This window comes from Mycotypha africana, assembly GCF_025528875.1.
Source record: "Mycotypha africana strain NRRL 2978 chromosome Unknown BDF20scaffold_8, whole genome shotgun sequence".
NCBI classification, from domain to species: Eukaryota; Fungi; Mucoromycota; class Mucoromycetes; order Mucorales; family Mycotyphaceae; genus Mycotypha; species Mycotypha africana.
Window position 1 is genome coordinate 1,190,572 of NW_026515732.1, and position 18,666 is coordinate 1,209,237.

An 18,666-nucleotide genomic window follows, 5' to 3' on the forward strand; every position below is an offset into this window, starting at 1 on the left:
TTGAAGTTCCTGAACTTAAAAGTACGTTGCTCAAGTAGCAACCTAGAAAGCAGAGTCCGAACGAGCTTATGGCTGTATTTGAGGAACGGCTGACACGCTACCATAGGAAGAAATTCTACAAAACAAATGTAACTGCTGCCTAATCATCTGAAATGGTTTTCTTTAAGTTAGAGTTAGCACTAACCTACACTGTATCTTTGCACTTTTCAATAATTCCGTTATTGCTTTCGATAGCTCACATAGTTGTAGCATCACCATTGAGTGTCATATGACCTTTGTTCGCACTTTTGGAATAGGGAAAAGGAGGCTTGAAAAAATCAAAATAACATTTGGCGGGCTTCCCAGCGGAAATTTAGGCCACGGGAGCAGCGATAAACTTTGTATCACGTAGTGCTAAATCTTTTCTAGTATTATTGACACAAAACGAAAGTACGTTACACTACAGTTCTACGCCGGTTCTTTTTTCTTCCATTTATAGATTCTCGATCAACCAGCCATTTTTCTGGAATTTCCTTAAAGCAGTGCAGTTTTTTTTTTTAATAAGTGAATGGGAGGGCAACTTAGAACCACTTGTTGTTGCTGCTGTCCTGGACCTTTCTTCTTCTATTACTATTACTACGAATATAATGCATTGAAATGAAAGCTGTTGATCAGAACTTTACTACAACGGTTTTGCAATAACCAAGGAAAGTTGCTGTTTCTTTACATGCTCATATTATTAATAAAATAAATATAGTAAAATTAGTTTTTGGAAAAATTATCATCAGCGTGAGAGATTGCGCCCTTGTTGTTTAAATGAGCGCAAAAAGGAGCGTATGGCCAAATCATCATTATGAGAAGAGGGGTCTATTTTCAGAGAACTTTCAAACAATAATATTCTGGCTGTTTGTGTTAAAACACTTATTAAAGCAATCGAACATGAAAAAAGAAATATTTTATTCAAAAAGTAAAGTAAAGATGAGGGTCCAAGACTTCGTACAAACTGCTTTTTTATAAACGTGTTTGTTTACGAAAGTTGGATCGTTCTTCTGCGTATAGATGATTTTATAGTTTGGGCTTTTTCACTGCTTAGAAAATAAAAAATTTCGGCAACTGGGCTTTTTCACTGCTTAAAAAAAAAAAATTTCAGCAACTGGATGAAAAAAAGGCAGCCGGGCTTTTTCACTGCTTAGAAAATAAATAATTTCATTGTTCTACATCATTTACCAGTTGATCTCTATAGAAAGCTTGAAAATCAATCGCGTGAAAATACAAGTCATTGTTGGTCGTGCCTTCAACAATCCTTGTTGACTGCGACTCGGACTCCAATGTGGTAACAAGCTCCAAGAGCCGCGCTTTATTTTCCTTTTATGGTTCAAAATTTATAATAAATTTAAACTGTACTCTATACTTTCCCTTTTCCCTTTTATACCTTCAAAAGGCGTATCAGCTCAATTTTTTTATCTAAAACAGGGAGGGCAAGATTTAAAGCTAAACTAAGTGATTTGATTCTTCAACCAAGAAAACCAAGTAGGGTGGGTTGTTACCACATTTTTGTCCTCGTCTCCGTCAACGGACGTAATTATTATTTTTCTAATTTGTAGATGGTCCCTACAAAATTGTTTGTTTAGTTATTTTATTTCAGATTTCATAGTATTTGCTTACTTACTGCAAAAGGCTCTTCAAATCACCCATATTTGTTGTGAAGCCAGCATAATCCAGCGCCATCTCACAAACCTTATCATTCTCTCGAATGAAAGCAAGAAAGTCTAAAGAAGAATTATTTTTCAAATTTGATATGATGATATTCTGATATAGTTTTGTACCATTCGTGTCTCCATCAACATAAAGCAAGTCTTGCAGTATTGGCTACTGATTAGAATCCCGTTTGTGAAAACTTTGTTTCATGTTGCTACATGGTGATATAAAGACTTTGGCCTAAAATATCCACCATTCTTTGTAGTAAAGTCGCTCTATTATCAGTAGGTATTTTTTGATTTTCTACCATAACCAACAATATGGTATCCGTCCTTTTTCAGTTGGTCGATGTACGCATGATGTCGTAGTATAACATCTATAATGTATTTCGCAACATCAACCATAAATCTATAGTTAAAATAATTGTTATCGTGCAAAACCATTTTACGAGCTTTACCGTAGTATCTGCTGTCCAAAACACTTAGAGCGCGCATTCTCAATCTTACTTTCTCTGAACTTCTCTTTACAATTTTACGTTCAGGTTCATCTGTTAACAAGTCAACATTTTGTTTGTTCAACCATTGTGTGAACGCTAAAAGTGTATACCTGTCGAATTTGGTGGTGAAAGTCCAAACAATTCCCAATATCTCTTTATCATCTACAAACTGTAATTTGTAAAGAGGAGAGTCTGGCGAATGCTCAGCTTTAGGTCGGTATATGTAGTTTATAAAATCGACAATCTGTGCGTCATTGTCTATATTTTTATTGTTATTAGCAATGCTTTCGTTTCTCGTATCTATTTTTACTTACGGAATAAGATGTCCTTCTTCTCATCCTTGTTACTCTCACTTTCTTCGTGTTTCTTGTCTACTTCTTCTTTTGATTTAAAGACAATCTTCTTCCAGTCATCAACAGTCCACTTGATATGCGCTTTTGCCCTTCTCAAATGATTGCGTCGGTGTTCATTAGTCAATGGCAGTGCTGATTTCTTGATCTTGGAATCGATTTCAGATGACTTGAGCACCCTACGAATCGTTTTGAGCAGAAATATCGTGCTGTTGAGCACGAAGGCTTCTGGTAGCATCCACGGCGGTTATATAGTGACCGGTGTAGAACGATCTCGCGAACAGTCTAGCTAGCAAATCGCTGATCTTTTTTGGTCTCCCCATCTTTTGCATTAGGGTCGACCTGATTGTCTTTGGCGATTCGACCAATGGACCTAGTAGAGACACAAGTAGCGGCTGAAATAGCTCTATATGACTTTTTAGCATTGATTTGAGCTATAATATCCACCTTCTTGTCGTAAGGAATGCTTCTGATTTTTACGCTGATGCTTGCTAATGGAGGCTAATGGCAGATTGATCTCCAATTTAACTTAATGCAAGAAGAGAAACGCGTTTCACATGAATATAAAACCAGGAACCTGATTTCGATTGGATGACTTTGAAATTTCTTTATTTTCGCAAAAAGTTGTGATGACGATCATGCTGTGAATGGCGAGATTTCGCCATTTAGCAGTGATAACTGTTACAATCAGTAAATCTGAAGCGAATGTAATGAAAAGCACACCAAACTGTAGCGAATAATACATGAAACGCGAGAATAGCATTAATTCATGACTGGTTCCGGTTGACCTTTTCGATTAAAAATTCTTATCACCGTACTCTTAAGTATGAAGTAGCTTACTCCTTTGAAGAACGAAACGACTTGTTCTGAAAATGAGCCCAGCAAGTCAGCATCTTTTAGATTCAATGTTAGTGATCGCAACAAATTGTTCATAAACTCCTTAGTCTGAAGTTGACCCGATTGAGGTCTTGCTAACGGCGGAGACAGTTATTCGACGTATTTATTCTGTTTGTTCGCACTAAGGACTTCCTCTTCATGAGTAAAATGCCAAACATTGCAGATGTTCCAAAGCCAAGGTGTCAGAGGGCGGCTCTCATTTTTTTAAAAGTGGGCAAGCTCCAGAAGAGTTGAAAATTGCTAGACCTACGAGAAGGAACAAGAAGCGGTCATACCTTGGTCGCCTAGATTCCGAACGATGAACATGAACAATTTTTGTTGCAAAAGCACGGTGAAGGCTCACCTCTTAAGTTATAGTGAATGAAGCAGTAGAAAGTCATACTACACAGTTTATTTGTGCTTCTTATTGTGAACAAGACAGTTAGAAACACTTTGAAGTATTTTTAACGCCATTTTTTTCATTTTTGATTGCAATTAAAAAGTTATAAGTACTCCTTTTAGTTCTCAAAATTATAGCAATTTTGATTAACAGGATCAACCACGAGAAGGTAAGAAGTCATTTGATCCCAAAAAAAAGTGTTGTGGCAGGCAACCCCAACCACGCCTTAGTAGTTGGCCAGGCAACCCCAAACCAAAACTAAAGCTCCCCCTAGATCCTGAAGAGCATCACCTTCAGATTAAAAGCTAGAAGATAGACCAAGTTGTCATTCAGCTAATGCCAGTTAAACCAGCTGGGCGTTCTGACGGGACACTAAAAACATGCAAATAACCGGCGGTCACCTGGTAGCACAGGTGCTCGGTTATATTAAAAAATGAAACTTTCTTTCAGAGAGCTTGCACTACTTCGAGGTACAAGCAAAGGCAACCAAGATTAAATACCTAAAATCCCTGATTAAAAGTGTAAGCCCACGTATTTTATTTATATGGCTGCTTTTAATACTCTTCCCCCATATCACAATGGATAGTCCACCAGCTTTTATCTTAGTCGATGCTTTTATCGCAGGCCTGTTTCATCATGCATCTAGTTGGAAAGATGTGCTTTCGCTATTATTAGTATGTCAACAGTTCAACTATATTGGACAGAAACAAGCAATCAACGTCCCCTTCCACATTAACGCCGATTTCGGTTGTGGAAAGTTCGCAGCTCCTTCAACAATGGCAACAGTAGTACACATTGATTGTAATTCTTACACCGAGGAAGCTGTCTTCAACTATATCGTAACTTCTTTCACAAGCTGCTTTGTCGTTGGCATTAATTTTAATGACTTAAACAAGTTGTCGACAATTAAAAAGATATGTAAGACTGTTTTAAGGAAAGGAATATCGTTGGATATACTTGATTCTTGTAATACAAAGGTGCACGATATCATTTACACGCTCACCAAGAAATACAGTGAAAAATACAAAGATTACAAAATGAAACAAAGTGGATCGAAACTCATCAAAAGGAAACATTCTGAAGATGACTTCATTATGCTGCGAGTTCCCAAAGATACTCGATTAAGACAGAAGTTTTCATTAGCGCATCTATTGCATATTGACGTGTTTGGTGAGATAATAACTACAATACTCGAGTACGTACAACCAGGTAGAGAATACATTCTACCACAATCTATCTATATTGCATCTAATATAGGTTATGTACAACATAGAACAAGATACAGGCCTAAATATAATAATCACCAATAAGCATCTGAACCTGAAATTAGTGACTAGCATACGCGTCCTCAAATAATATAATTCCCATAAAACCTCACAAAGTAAATAACCCTTCTACTTCAAATGAAGAACAATAAAGACACCCAAGTTCATAGTCATCGACTTACAACTGTTATCAATTTTATAATAAGCAACAAATACAACACATATGCCAAATTCAAGTCTGCCAAACGTAAATAGCAATGTTGAAAATCCCTTCGCCACCATTAGCCATATAACTATGTACAAAGATATTATAAATATTTCATTCTTTACTTCTGGTTTTGATGAAGCATCTTCTCAGATTCAACAATTCATAAACTGTATTATCAAATTTAATGGATTCTCATTATTGGTCAATAGCTTCGATGTGTTCTATCATAATCATAAGTATTATGACGATTGTGCTCATGCCTTAAACAGAATTGACCGAGTAATCACAGCTAGGGTTTCTCGCAAAACATACACTGATAAACAATTTATGGAAATCTCAATATTTGCTGGTTATTATGAGCTGTTGGTCGTAGCTGGATATATTCACAAGCATGGGTCAATTACCCCATTCTTAGGATCGTCAGTAGGCAATTTCAAATTAGATGAAGATACTACTACATGTATCAAAGTCCCTGCTCTTGCGTCAGAGTTCATTTGTACCAAGCGTCTTTTGAACCAGTATGTAAAACGTCGCTCTCATAATTTATGGGGATTTCATTGTGCACGATCTTTTGCAGGAGGCATTTACCCTATTTCACCTATTGAGCTAATGAATCATGCTAGTCAGAAAGCTAGGATGCTCAATAATCATCATTTCAACTCTGTTGTTCTTCACCTATTTTCATCTCCAAAGGCGATAAAAAGCAAGGATTTGGAAGCACTATGGTCGCTGATAATCCGTTTACCTTTCTTCAAAACAAAGATGGAAGCAGTCAGTACAACACCAACAAACTTCGCTGAAATGTCTGATATTTTGAAAAAAATCAAAGATGATAGCCATACAGGATCTTTGATTCATATTCTTGGCTCTTTACAATTAAAAACACCTTGCTTTTTCTTATCACTTTATGGTGAGACAGTTGCAAAAGACATTGCACTAAAAATTGTGACACCCCTATAACAGAATTAGTGGAACTCATGAAAGATATGAAGATAAATTTAGTCCAGTACGGTCAAACGAAACAACAAAGAAATAGATATCCTCCTCGTAACTTCCGCCCTTCTCAAACCTTTCCTCAAGGGGTAGTACATCCATCTCAACCACCTTATGTCAACCATCCTGTTATATGTTTCGCATGTAACGTTCTGGTTTGAAAAAAGAGATTTATAGACAACATAATATTATAGTTAACAAAGTGAAAAAAGATTTATTAATTTTTTAGTATTTTTTAAAAGCTCAAAGTAAATAAATCGCCTTACCATGCTGCGCACACCGCTGGTATTTCTTCCCATAAATTGAGCATCTTAACCACTAGAAGTAGTGTAGGACGCCCAACGACTTGATGTTTCTGACTTCAATTTCTCAACCGGTTGCATAGTCACCAATGTGAGTGTTGTATTCACCTACAACATCACTCTAGAGAGAAAGTTTCGGGCTGTCTAACGCCATTAAAATCGTTTTCGGAGGCGGCTAACAACAACCAAGATTTATATAGCACTTTTTTTTCAGATGTTCAATTTAAAGATTATTGTTTGTATTTTGAGTAAGGTTCTTGATACGAATGTTAGCGTCAGGCATATTACCTAATGTTGCTCTTTGTAAGCAGTGGAATGGACCGGTTGACTTTTTTTTTCATTTTTTAAAGCAGTGATCGTACCTGAAGGAATTCCAATCTCCGCGACTCCTTATCTTACTGTGAGCCGCGCATTATTTTCGTATGTAGTAAACATACTTCCAATAGGAGACAGCAAGTCTTACACTTCAGCAAAATGAAGGAATAAGCTATACTCAAGCAAAACTCTACACCTTATTCTAACAATGACAACGTAGACATAAGGGTGAAGAGCAACAACGCTCCCAACAAGAGGATGATCTCCCCAGAAATATTGCAGAACTATTAAAAGTCCATCACTCATTGGCAAATACCAAAGTATAACCATGACGAACATGTCGTACTTGAGGATAGATGATATATAGATGTGTATATACCTTAGAGATTTTAATTTACTTTATTCAGTAACTGTGTAGTATTGTAGACCGTAAATCGAAGAGAAACTACATAAACGCTAATATTACGAGTACCAAGAATTGAGTGTTATGCTTAGTTGACAGCATCGTGTGAGGAATGACGATCTTGTACAACATCATCGCTGAAATAATAAAGTGAAATAGAAAACAAATATAGAATACGTGTTAGTTTTTAAACGGGATTAGCTACCTCGTATAGGGCTGAACAGGTCGTCATTTCGGATATATAGTTTACTTATCTTACTATAATACGTTCCTATATAACATTGGGTAAGTAGTAGAATAAATGTATGGACATGCAGAATAAATTGATTCACTACCAAGATATAATAGGTTATAAATATTGTTTACTGCCTTCTAAAAAAGAATGACCAAGAGGATAGGCTTTAAAAGACTGTTTTCTCAACTCAAATTACCACGCACGAATACTGTATCATTTTCTTGGATAATACTAGTTTCTGCAAGCTGTGCTGCATAATAGTCAGTACGGAAAATTAGTTGCTTAATCACTAGATCAAGCCCAAGGATACTCTTACAAGCGTAGACTGCGCAAGGGAGAACCCTATTCTTTTACGGTACGTCTTTATTGAGTAGAGTAACTTAGCAATCAGTTTCGAGGCCCCGCAATAAGAAAAAGAATGCAATAGAGTTTTTCTTTCTTTTGACTGTTGATTGAATAAAGTTTTACTAGTTTGATCTCGTAAAGCTTTTTGTAATAATTTCACGTACTATTTACAACCTTACCAGTCGTCAAATAACACAGAATGTTGTATATGAAGAATAAAGATAGAACATAAAAGAGGAAAGAAAACAAAAAGGAAATCCGTGAAGACCAAATTATTTTTTATTATGAATAATATGCTGATCTAGAGTGAAGACAAAAAGCAGATACAAAAAAAGTACTTCTATTTATATTTGTGAATATAGTGAAAAACTCTTTCTATCGATCTTTTAGGTACAAGATGTCTTAGAACATAAAAGAAAAGACATATCCAATTGTGACTGCACGGTTAATTGTGACAGAGCAGTGTCTTGACCAGTTGAAACTCTATAAGAAGATAAGTAAGCTGATACTTCGGCAGATCCATTAGTCGTAAGTTATTAACTGTGGGATTGTTGGGAGAATGAACCCTAGTTGTTCCTTCGTTGCATCATTGTTATCCGATATGCCCAAGTGGGGACCTGAGTGGTTTTGAGTCCCTTTTCAAGTTGATTTTCACGTATTATTCTCACCAGCTCCTAAGCTTGGAGATGTAATTTGATTGCTTGTGTACCCGAGGATAATGAAGACATAGGTTGGGTGTCATTTTCTTTTTGTATTTTGCTTTTTTTTCCCCCTCTTTTTTGTGTCTTTTGCTAGATTCTATCTACAAGTAATGTTAGAGGCCGAGGGGAATGTTTTTGGAAAAAGTGAAGCAGCCGCTCTCGTCGAAGCACAACTATACAAAAGAGTTTAAGGAAAGAGGGGAAATGTTGGCTATGAGTAATACTGCCTGATTTAGGGCGTGGTACAAAGAGTTTTCAGGAGGGATCGAAGAGTATTATAAGGACGTTACTTTTCGCGCGCGCGACACTCTTAACCTTGCGTGGTTGGTTCGTGTGGTGTAATTGTGATAAATGGATAAACTGACAATCAATCAAAGAATAGTATTAACAGCTGATTTATATGGACTGATTTTATCAATGCCAGATAGATCAATGAGTAGGGGTTTCCAGGGAATAGCATAAAATTTTGGGTTTATTTAAATCTGAAAGTCTTTACAAATGATAAGCTTTGCTTAATGAAGTTAGTTGCTTTAATGGTTTTTAGCAATGACAAAGAAACGAGCATACAGATGAACCGTTATAAGGTATGACAACAAAACTCATGTCAACAGACAGACAATCAAGAATGTAGACTCCAGTAAAAAAAATAATATAAATGCATAAGAAGAATAAAAGTGTAAAAATAAAATAAAAATAAAAATAAAAATAAAAATAAAATAAAATAAAATTATGTATATGAAAGAAGAGAAATATTTTCTTATCTCACCGTCTTGAACTATAAAACTATTAAACATGTATACATTACTTATTATTAGCATAGAATATTATTATAAGGTTTCCATTTTATTTATTTTGTTTCCACAGTGGAATTGGTCGGCCATGAACTATCCCTGTGCTATTCATGTTACTGTACGTGTAGATTTCTATTTTCATTTTCAGGATATTGTAATGCTGTATTTTTCTTTGAAATTTGCGCTGTTACTTTACTGCGTGTATTTTATGCTTGGCTTATTCACCTTTTGTTGCAGCCCATAAGAATGAATGACAAGGCGCTACAAAGCTCGAAACGAGATGAGCATGCTGTATAAAAAACACAGCATACCCATCTCATTCGAGTACATTTTCAAGAAGCAAAAAGTATTATCCTAGAACGCTCGGGTAGCTCAGAATAATTGCTACTTATCAAGCCACGTAAATGTCTTTAGGCTGTTGGTTCTGAAGAACCTGCAGCGCCGTTCTCTTTACGGCGATTGCGTGAAAATACTTCAGCGCGACCATTGTTATTTCATATGGAATTTGCAATATGAAGCATATTCTTCGCCGCATCCGCAATGCGTTGCCATACAATACCGCAGCGTTGCAAGAGAAAGTACACGAATTCCGACTGCCTATATAGATTGTTACTGATCTTTATTGAAATTCGTATACAAAAACATCACGCATTAATTTCGCTTAAACATATAAACAACAAATAACTTTCAAAGATTGAGCCTTGTTACTCATATACTAAAAGTCATATTGTAGCCGTCGCTATTCATTTCTTAATCTTGGGAGACCTCCGCACTTTTTCCCTCTCAGCGCATTTTTTTTTCCAAAAAATCGCCCCATTGTTGAATAACAGATTTTCACTTTTCTTACTATTACTATTGTTAAATAGAACAAAAACGTAGAATAGATTGGCAGTATTCACCTCTAAATACTATCAAGTGATAAATAATACGGCTCTACCTCTTACTGTACACACTAATGTCAGAAACTACTGTAGATCAATCGGCATATCCCAAAGATGTTCCCCTTGACGAAGAGATCAACGTACAAAAGAGTTTAGCAGCTGATTACCTTAACAATAGAGTTTGTGATTTCAGAAGCAATATATCTAAAGCTGTTCGTGATACCTATCTTGGTCGTCGATCCCTCCCCAACTTTATAAAATATGCAACGACAGTTATTATTGATAAGGAAAACAACTTCAGTCAATATAATATCAATATGAAAGTGCTATTCCTTAATTCTGTCAAAACAGTTGAAACCAAGTTGGAAATCCTGAAAGATAAAAGCGACAAGGATGCCAGTTATGTATCAGAATACAAAGAGCATAATAGGAGACTCATTACCATGATAAAACAGCTAGTGGTAATTTTTGTTAACAGCAAAGTATTTTTATGTGCAACTTCCGCTGATAACCCAATTGTATCAATCATTGCAGGAAAATGAAGCTATTACTACGAATGATTGCAAGATCCACTTGAGCACACAGTTATTAGCAGACTGCGAAATGGTTCCTAGCAAGGTATTATTTGACCGTCGTCTTGTTCGTTTGAATACAGCCATGTTGTAAGTTTACCAAGATAATGCCACGAAATTCTACAAAAAGCGCGTCTTCTAAAATAAGCTGTTGACACCTTAGATATAAACAAGACAAATACAATTTGATTCGCGAAGTTGGAGAAGGATATGCTAGTTTGATGAACGAACTCACTGCAGGCACAATTGACAATGAACGCGACAACAAAGGAAAGCTTATACCCACCCCTTTTGAAAGAATTCCTAAATTCTTAAACCTCATCACCGCACATATTGGTGTATTTCATCTTGATCCTAACCGTGTTTTGGATATCATTCTTGACTTCTTCATTCGACAATTAACTGTGAATTACAAATTTTGGATTCAATTATTGAAAGAGTCAGATTGGATCAGGAAACTGAAACCTACAGATACAGTAAATGGCGAGATTGCATGTAGTCCAAGTGCTATTATGGGACAGTTGTTTGGTTTTAGATTTCATAATTATCAAGTAAGTATCATGAAACGTCTTTTAAACAGTAAAAGCAGAAAGACTAATTGAATGTTTTTGTCTTTAGAACCAACAAATATATCCAACAAGAGAGTTTTACCTTGCACTTGCGATTTTATTGAAAAACAATCTTGTGAATTTGGCCGACGTATTACCTTACGTAATGTATAATACTTGCTTATGCATAAGATAACCAGTACTGATCTCTTTTACTAATTATTGTTGCTCTATTCAAACAGCTATATCCTTATGGTGAAGATATGGAGGATAAAAAGAAGGAATATAACGCAAAAATGAATAAGGAAATCACAACAAACTCTGGTGGAAAATTAGCCATGTACGGTGCTTTGGGTGAAGAAGGCACCACTCAAAAAGTTAAACGCTCGGCTGATAAGGATGCAGAGGACGGTACGCAAACAGAAGCCAAAGTGTACAAAGCAAATGATGTTGTAGAGCTTGTAAGGGCTCTGATCTCAATCGGCGATTTGAAGAACACCCATCTGATGCTGACAGAGTACGACAAGTTGATCGATTTATATCCTGAATTGGCTTACGATATTTATCGCCTTTGTCGAACTATTTTACGACCTGCTTACGACATATTCGTCACAGATAAGAATAGGAAACTGTACAATTGCTTTGCCGAATGCGCTGAACGTTCACAAATGAAAGCAGCACTTGCTACTCAAGATGACTTGAATCCAACTCTACCTTCCCAAATCAAGTTAAAGCGAGTTTTAGTTACAGATGCTTTGTTACACGACACATCAAATTTAGAGAAAAAAGAACGATACACCTTCTTTTATAAAGAATGGCAAGAGCAGCTCAATTATTGTAAAGAAGTAGAAGACTTGACAAAACATTTTCTTCCTCTCATGCGTCTCGCTGGTTATAGAACCTATCTTGCCACTGATTTGGTTCAGAAATTGATTTTGATCATTGATGGTATTATCACACGTAGTTCCGAATTCCCTGACAGCCGTGTACATTGTACCACTATGCTTCGTGAAATTTTGCTGCCTGCTATATCTTTCAGTAATGGTAACTTGGGTACTATGGCAAGTGTTTGGGAGGTTCTTTGTCGTTTCAATTTCCAAGAACGCTACGCACTGTACGGTGAATGGTATTTTGATTTTTATAAGAAAACTGTTGAAACCAAGTTATTGAAGGCACGTACAGAAAGATCCGTCAAAGCAGTTATGCGTCGTATCAACAAGGATGATGTCCGTCGTTTTGGCCGTGACCTAGGCAAGCTGGCTCACTCGAATCCCACGATTGTATTCAACACAATATTGGACCAAGTACAACAATTCGACAATATGGCACCTATGATGGCTGATGCTTGTCGATATCTTGGTGATTTTGCTTATGACGTTTTGGGCTTTGTCTTAACGGATAAATGGACAGGCGCGACTCTTCCGGGTAGAATGGTTAAAGAGAAAGAGAAAGATGATGGCATGCCTGCCACATGGTTACGTTCCTTGGCCATTTTTTCTGGAATGCTGTTCAAAAAGCAAGATATCGATACGACACCTTTATTACGGTATATAGCTCGTCGTTTGCGTGGTGATAATTCTGTACCTGACTTAGTACTGTTAAATGAGTTCGTGACAAAAATGGGAGGCATAGAAATATTAGCAAGCGCTTGCACGGATGATCAAATAACAGCAGCAGGATGCTCTGATTCACTGAAGACAGAAGCATTCTTGCCTATTGCGCCTGAAAACCGCCGTGCCTCTCGTCGTGTTTTAGATCGCTTGCAAGAATCACTCTGTAGAAGCAATGTTGGATTTGAAATTCTCGTTCTTTTATATCATCTCGAGGAAGTTGTTAGCAGTGAATATGGTCTTCCAGCAGCTGACCGATGCTCCAAACTAGATCGTGTACGCCAGAGTCAGTTGCAATATTTTGAACTGTTGACCTCATTATTTGAGAAAGAAGAATTCGATGCATTGATGCCAAGCGTTACTGATTTGGTGAACAATTATAAATTGCCTCTCCATGTCGCGTTGACGTTCAACAGACCCAAAACAAGCTATGCTATTAGAAAGGATATCAATGAGCCGGTCGAAGAAGGTACAATTTGGAAGCCCCTACAGCCATTAAACGAAGTGATACCGAGCTTATTATCCAACCCTCCATTGACAAGCATATTCTCTTCGGAATTCTTCGTCATTTTCTGGCAACTTGGCTTGTATGACATCTATTGTCCCGAAAGTCATTACGAGACAGCAATTAAGCGTCAAACAGAAATAATCCGCCAGTGCCAAGATACGCGTAGTACTTTTTACCAGAATAATCGTATGTCGGTAGTTAGCAAAGCAGAACGTCAAGCTCAAGCGAATTTAAAAACGCTCCGTGAAGATTTGCCGACACATAAAGCTCATGTTGAGAAAATGATGAAAGTCATTATGGCCTCGAAGACGCGTTGGTTCCCAAACATCAATCAGAGACAGCAACAGATTTCTAGTATAATGGAACATTGCATTTTACCTCGTAGTCAACAATCAGAAGTTGACGCAGCATTCTGTTTCGAATTCATCATGCTAATGCATCGTATCAACGTACCCAACTTTTCCAGTCTCACATTGTTCGATAAAATGTTCTCAGACAACTTACCTGTTTGCTTTTTGGCATTCTCCGAATATGAAACAACCATTTATTCACGATTTATCTTCAAAGCGCTTCAAAAAATGCAGCAGTGGCATGCTGATGAAAAATTGTACGTAAAAGAAGCACATGGTGAAGATCTCATTGGCTTCCAAAAGAACTGGAACTCAACACCTACACCAGTTGCTAAGGAAGATTTACTCAGTTATAATGATTTTCGACGTGTGCTGTACAAATGGCATTATAAGACAAGTATGACCATTGAACAAGCTCTTAATTCTGGCGAAGCACATATTATAAAAAATGCATTCTTGGTTCTACGTCAATTTGCACCCTGTTTCCCAGCAACAACTATACACGGTGATAGTATTTACAAAATTGTAAAGCGCTTGTCTGAAGAAGAAAAGCGTGGAAATATCAAAGTTTTAGCAAGAAGCTACCTGGGATTGATAGCCAAGTATAAGACCAAATGGGTTTCGAAAGACGCATTTGTGGGCATAAAAGAGGCTCGACCCGTGGAGATAAAGATTACCCCTAAGCAAGAAAGCTCATCAGCTTCAGAAAAGCAAGATAAACCCTCCTCCACGGAAGAAAGCAAACGTCACGAAAGCAGCAGCACTTCTCAAATTAAGCATACATCATCGTCGGCTTCGTCGTCAAAGGCGGACGCATCACCCAAAGCCACCAAAGAAAGGGCTTCTAGTCGCTCGGAATCACAGCAAGCGCTGCCGTCCTCGTCATCTTCCGAAAGAAAACGGTTGCGTGATATGGACTTGTCGCATGCACGTGAATTAGAGTCCTCGAAATATCAACGCACTGATGACAACAGTAACAGCAGCAGCAGTCGACATCATCATCGCACACCTACTTCATCAAGTCGAAGAGAGTCCCCGCGCGACAGTCGCGATACCTCTATTCAGATACAGATTCCATCTCGTAATAATGGAACTGAATCATCATCATCCTCACACTTAGACATTAATTCAAAAGATCCAAATCGTAAAGCAGCAAGTCGCAGAGAGCCAGCAGGATCTACACCCCGCGGACGCGGCTCAAACTCATCCTCTAGTGCTGCAGTCAATGAACCCTCAGCAGCTACTTCCACAGTTAGCAATAGTAATAGAGCGAACGATGACGATAGATCTAGTAGTCGTACATCTCGAGGCCATAGCGAAGTGAGTGTCAATACCCCTAGCAATAGTCGTCATGACGAACGTAGTGGTAGAACATTGGGAACGAGCTCTTCATCTTCATCAGCTCAGCGTACATCAACGGAGAACCGCGGTGTTAAAAGATCTTTGGACAGTAGTGATAGAGATCGTGACCGTGATCGAACTGATAAAAGAAGGGATATTGACCGTTCCCGAGCTGATAGGACGCGAATTGACGACAGAAGAGACGAACGCAACCGTAGAGATGATCGTAACCGAAGAGATGATCGAAGAAACGATGATCATAGAATGGGTGACCGTAGAGTTGATGATCGAAGGGATAGAGAAAGACATGACCGTCGCGGTCGACGATAAGTAAAAGTCGTTCAATCAAAAAAATAGATAAAGCTCAAAAATGTAAAATAAAAACACGAGAGTTTGTTAAATCGTATATATGTGTTTCAATGACGTGGCGGTATTTTTTTGGCGATGTTTTCTACTTGGGGCTTTTGGGTTGCAAAAGCACGAATAGAATAACTTCTTAATGTATATCCGCTAAGTGGTTTTTGTGATTTTGTGGGCTAAAGTACTTTTTTTTTTTTTCCCTTTTATTTTTGGGATCCCGCCGAGGTAATGGCTTCGTAAACAAATTTATTTTTCTACCTTGTCCTGTCTTTCTACACTTTAGCCTCTGTTTTACGAAATATGAGTACTGAAACAGCATTGAGTGAAATAGAAAAGCTTCGCATCACAACACGTGCCGGTGGTGCGTATATACCACCGCATCGTCTGCGTATGATGCAGCAATCTGTCAAAGATACTACAAGTGAAGAATATCAACGTTTAACATGGGAAGCATTAAAAAAATCAATCAACGGCTTGATCAACAAAGTTAACACCTCCAATATAAAGATGATTATCCCTGAGCTGTTTGGAGAAAATCTCATACGTGGCAGAGGCTTATTCTGTCGAAGTATGATGAAAGCGCAACAAGCCAGTTTACCTTTCACACCAGTCTATGCTGCGGTAGCAGCCGTCATCAACACTAAATTACCCGCAGTGGGCGCCTTACTATTATCCCGTCTAGTCCTGCAGTTTAGAAGAGCTTATAGAAGAAACGATAAGGTAAATTGCTTGCTTTTTTTTTGGCATTCAGGACTTGACATTTATTTTTCTAATCTATTCGCGCGTTTTTCGCAATGCTTTTTATAGACTTCTTGTCTTGCTACCACCATGTTCATCGCTCACCTAACAAATCAGCTTGTCGCCGATAAAGTACTCGCTTTACAAATTCTTGCTCTTTTATTAGAAAAACCTACGGACGACTCTGTGGAAATTGCTGTCGGCTTTATGCGTGAAGTTGGCGCGCTTTTAGCCCAGATTTGCCCAAAGGCGAACAACGCAATTTTTGAACGTTTTAGAACCGTATTACACGAGGGAGCTATTGATAAACGTACTCAGTATATGATTGAAGTTCTATTTCAAGTGCGCAAAGACAAGTATAAAGACAACGAACCCGTTGTTCAAGAATTAGACTTGGTGGAAGAAGAAGATCAAATTACACATAATATCAGTTTAGATGATGATGATCTTGAAGCGGAAGAAAAGCTTAATATCTTTAAAGTCGATCCTGAATTCGCTGAAAATGAGGAAAAGTATAATGCTATCAAGGCTGAAATTTTAGGTGAAGGTTCTGAAGATGAAGATGAATCCTCAGATGGTTCAGAAAGTGGAAGCGAAACTGACAATGAAGAAAGTGAAGAGTCTGAAGATGAAGACAAAATGGAGATTATAGATAAAACGAATGCTGATATCATTGAGCTACGTCGAAAGATTTACTTAACAGTCATGTCTAGTGTCAATTTTGAAGAAGCAACTCATAAGCTGGTGAAGTTGGAACTTCCAGCAGGACACGAGGTATGAGGCAATTTAAACGTTTAGTGGCACCAGAAAACTTACCCATTTTTTTTTTTTTTTGTATCCTTGGTAGGTTGAATTGCCTAATATGATTATTGAATGTTGCTCCCAAGAGCGCACGTATCTCAAATACTATGGTTTGATGGCCGAACGACTCTGTAAAATGAACCGACAATGGGTTGAGTTTTTCCAGAAATGCTTTTCCGACGTTTATGAAACTATTCATCGATACGAAACGAACAGACTACGTAATATCGCGAAATTATTTGCTCATCTATTCAATACCGAAGCATTACCATGGACAATCTTTAGCATCATACATCTGACAGAAGAAGACACTACCTCTGCATCTCGTATCTTTGTCAAAATCTTATTCCAAGAGATCAACGAATTTTTGGGTCTGAAAACTCTTAAAGAAAGGTTGTTAGATCCTTATTTGTCAGAAAGCATGGCAGGAATGTTCCCCAAGAACAACCCCAAAGATACCCGGTTCGCTATCAATTATTGGACTAGTATTGGCCTTGGTGCGGTAACCGAAGACCTGAGAGAATGGTTGAAGACTGCACCTCAACAGATGAGAAAAATGGAAACAGATAGTAGTGACAGCGACAGCAGCAGCGGCAGCAGCAGTAGCAGCGGCAGTGACAGTGATACAAGCAACGGCAGCGAGAGTGATTCAAGCAGCAGCAGTAGCTATAGCAGCAGCAGTGCTTATAGCAGCAGTAGTGCATATAGCAGTAGCAGCAGAAGTAGAAGCCGAAGCCCCAGGAGGAACCGAAGCCTAGGAAGAGCAAGAGGAAGAAGGAGAAGCATAAGTAGTAGAAGAAGTACCAGTAGAAGGAGAAGTAGAAGTAGAAGTAGAAGTAGAAGTCCGATTAAAAGAAGAGGTTCAAATAGAAGCAGAAGTCGAAGAAGAAGTCTTAGTGAAAGCAGAAGCAGAAGCCGAAGAAGAAGTCTTAGTGAAAGCAGAAGCAGAAGCCGAAGAAGAAGTTCAAGTAGAAGCAGAAGTCCGATTCGAAGAAGAAGTTTCAGTAGAAGAAGAAGTTATAGCAGAAGCAGAAGTCCTAGAAGAAGCAGAAGTCCAAGAAGAAACACTAGTAGAAGGAGAAGTTTAAGTAGAAGCAGAAGTCCACTTAGAAGAAGAAGCATTGATAGAAAACGAAGAATGTAGTTTCTTACAGCAGAGTTATTATAAGAGCTATGGTATCAACATAATAAGAAAAATAGTAGAGAGAATAGTATGGAAGAAAAAAGATTTAAGTATTAGAAATTACTATGGTGGAGATCCCCTTCGGCTTCAGCGAGTCAATTGATGGGGTTTAAAGTAGCGAATATAGTAGTTGATAAAATAACAATTTCAAGGATGAGTTTTTTCTTTTTGTATTTTTATTAGAGCTAAATAAAAGTTCACTGTTCATTGCAACTGTTTGATTTGAATGCGAAAAAAAAGGCATTAACCGTACCTTTTCTTTAAAAAGTCAACGTAAGAGGAATCATTTTTTATTGTGGAGCGTGCTTTACTACCTTGAAGAAACTGATTACGAAGGCGTATATTCTAGAATATTCATATTCGATCTTCAGAGTACTTTCAATATGGCTATAACATTAGCAAAGAGCATAGAGAATA

The 18,666-nt window shown here is 37.7% G+C and overlaps 6 protein-coding genes across 6 annotated transcripts; 3 read left to right on the forward strand and 3 right to left on the reverse strand.

Moving 5' to 3' along the window:
• Positions 1-1,727: 1,727 nt before the first annotated feature.
• BDF20DRAFT_1002557 (uncharacterized protein) lies at positions 1,728-2,798 on the reverse strand. Its single transcript, XM_053074631.1, has 3 exons — positions 2,488-2,798; positions 1,806-2,431; positions 1,728-1,748 (listed from the first exon to the last, which is right to left on the reverse strand). Exons 1-2 carry the CDS (start codon positions 2,759-2,761, stop codon positions 1,959-1,961), a joined length of 747 nt encoding a protein of 248 aa, XP_052934291.1. The 5' UTR covers positions 2,762-2,798; the 3' UTR covers positions 1,728-1,748; positions 1,806-1,958.
• Positions 2,799-3,186: 388 nt separating this feature from the next.
• BDF20DRAFT_883347 (uncharacterized protein) lies at positions 3,187-3,971 on the reverse strand (the record flags this gene model as incomplete). The annotated part of the gene is made up of 3 exons (XM_053081793.1): positions 3,511-3,971; positions 3,349-3,430; positions 3,187-3,230 (listed from the first exon to the last, which is right to left on the reverse strand). Exons 1-3 carry the CDS (start codon positions 3,576-3,578, stop codon positions 3,189-3,191), a joined length of 192 nt encoding a protein of 63 aa, XP_052934292.1. The 5' UTR covers positions 3,579-3,971.
• A 406-nt stretch (positions 3,972-4,377) lies between these two features.
• Positions 4,378-6,232, forward strand: BDF20DRAFT_907120 (uncharacterized protein; the record flags this gene model as incomplete). The annotated part of the gene is made up of 2 exons (XM_053083346.1): positions 4,378-4,964; positions 5,302-6,232. The coding sequence occupies 2 exons, from the start codon at positions 4,378-4,380 to the stop codon at positions 6,230-6,232; spliced, it is 1,518 nt and encodes a 505-aa protein (XP_052934293.1).
• Positions 6,233-6,576: 344 nt separating this feature from the next.
• On the reverse strand, positions 6,577-7,212 carry BDF20DRAFT_837560 (uncharacterized protein; the record flags this gene model as incomplete). Its single annotated transcript, XM_053079065.1, has 3 exons — positions 6,577-6,675; positions 6,967-7,003; positions 7,031-7,212. The coding sequence occupies 3 exons, from the start codon at positions 7,210-7,212 to the stop codon at positions 6,577-6,579; spliced, it is 318 nt and encodes a 105-aa protein (XP_052934294.1).
• Positions 7,213-10,312: 3,100 nt separating this feature from the next.
• On the forward strand, positions 10,313-15,497 carry BDF20DRAFT_837561 (transcription factor/nuclear export subunit protein 2-domain-containing protein; the record flags this gene model as incomplete). The annotated part of the gene is made up of 5 exons (XM_053079066.1): positions 10,313-10,699; positions 10,773-10,900; positions 10,974-11,361; positions 11,429-11,521; positions 11,601-15,497. The coding sequence occupies 5 exons, from the start codon at positions 10,313-10,315 to the stop codon at positions 15,495-15,497; spliced, it is 4,893 nt and encodes a 1,630-aa protein (XP_052934295.1).
• A 311-nt stretch (positions 15,498-15,808) lies between these two features.
• Positions 15,809-18,500, forward strand: BDF20DRAFT_960974 (armadillo-type protein). The gene is made up of 3 exons (XM_053084941.1): positions 15,809-16,247; positions 16,335-17,039; positions 17,113-18,500. Exons 1-3 carry the CDS (start codon positions 15,828-15,830, stop codon positions 18,208-18,210), a joined length of 2,223 nt encoding a protein of 740 aa, XP_052934296.1. The 5' UTR covers positions 15,809-15,827; the 3' UTR covers positions 18,211-18,500.
• The last annotated feature ends 166 nt before the right edge of the window (positions 18,501-18,666 follow it).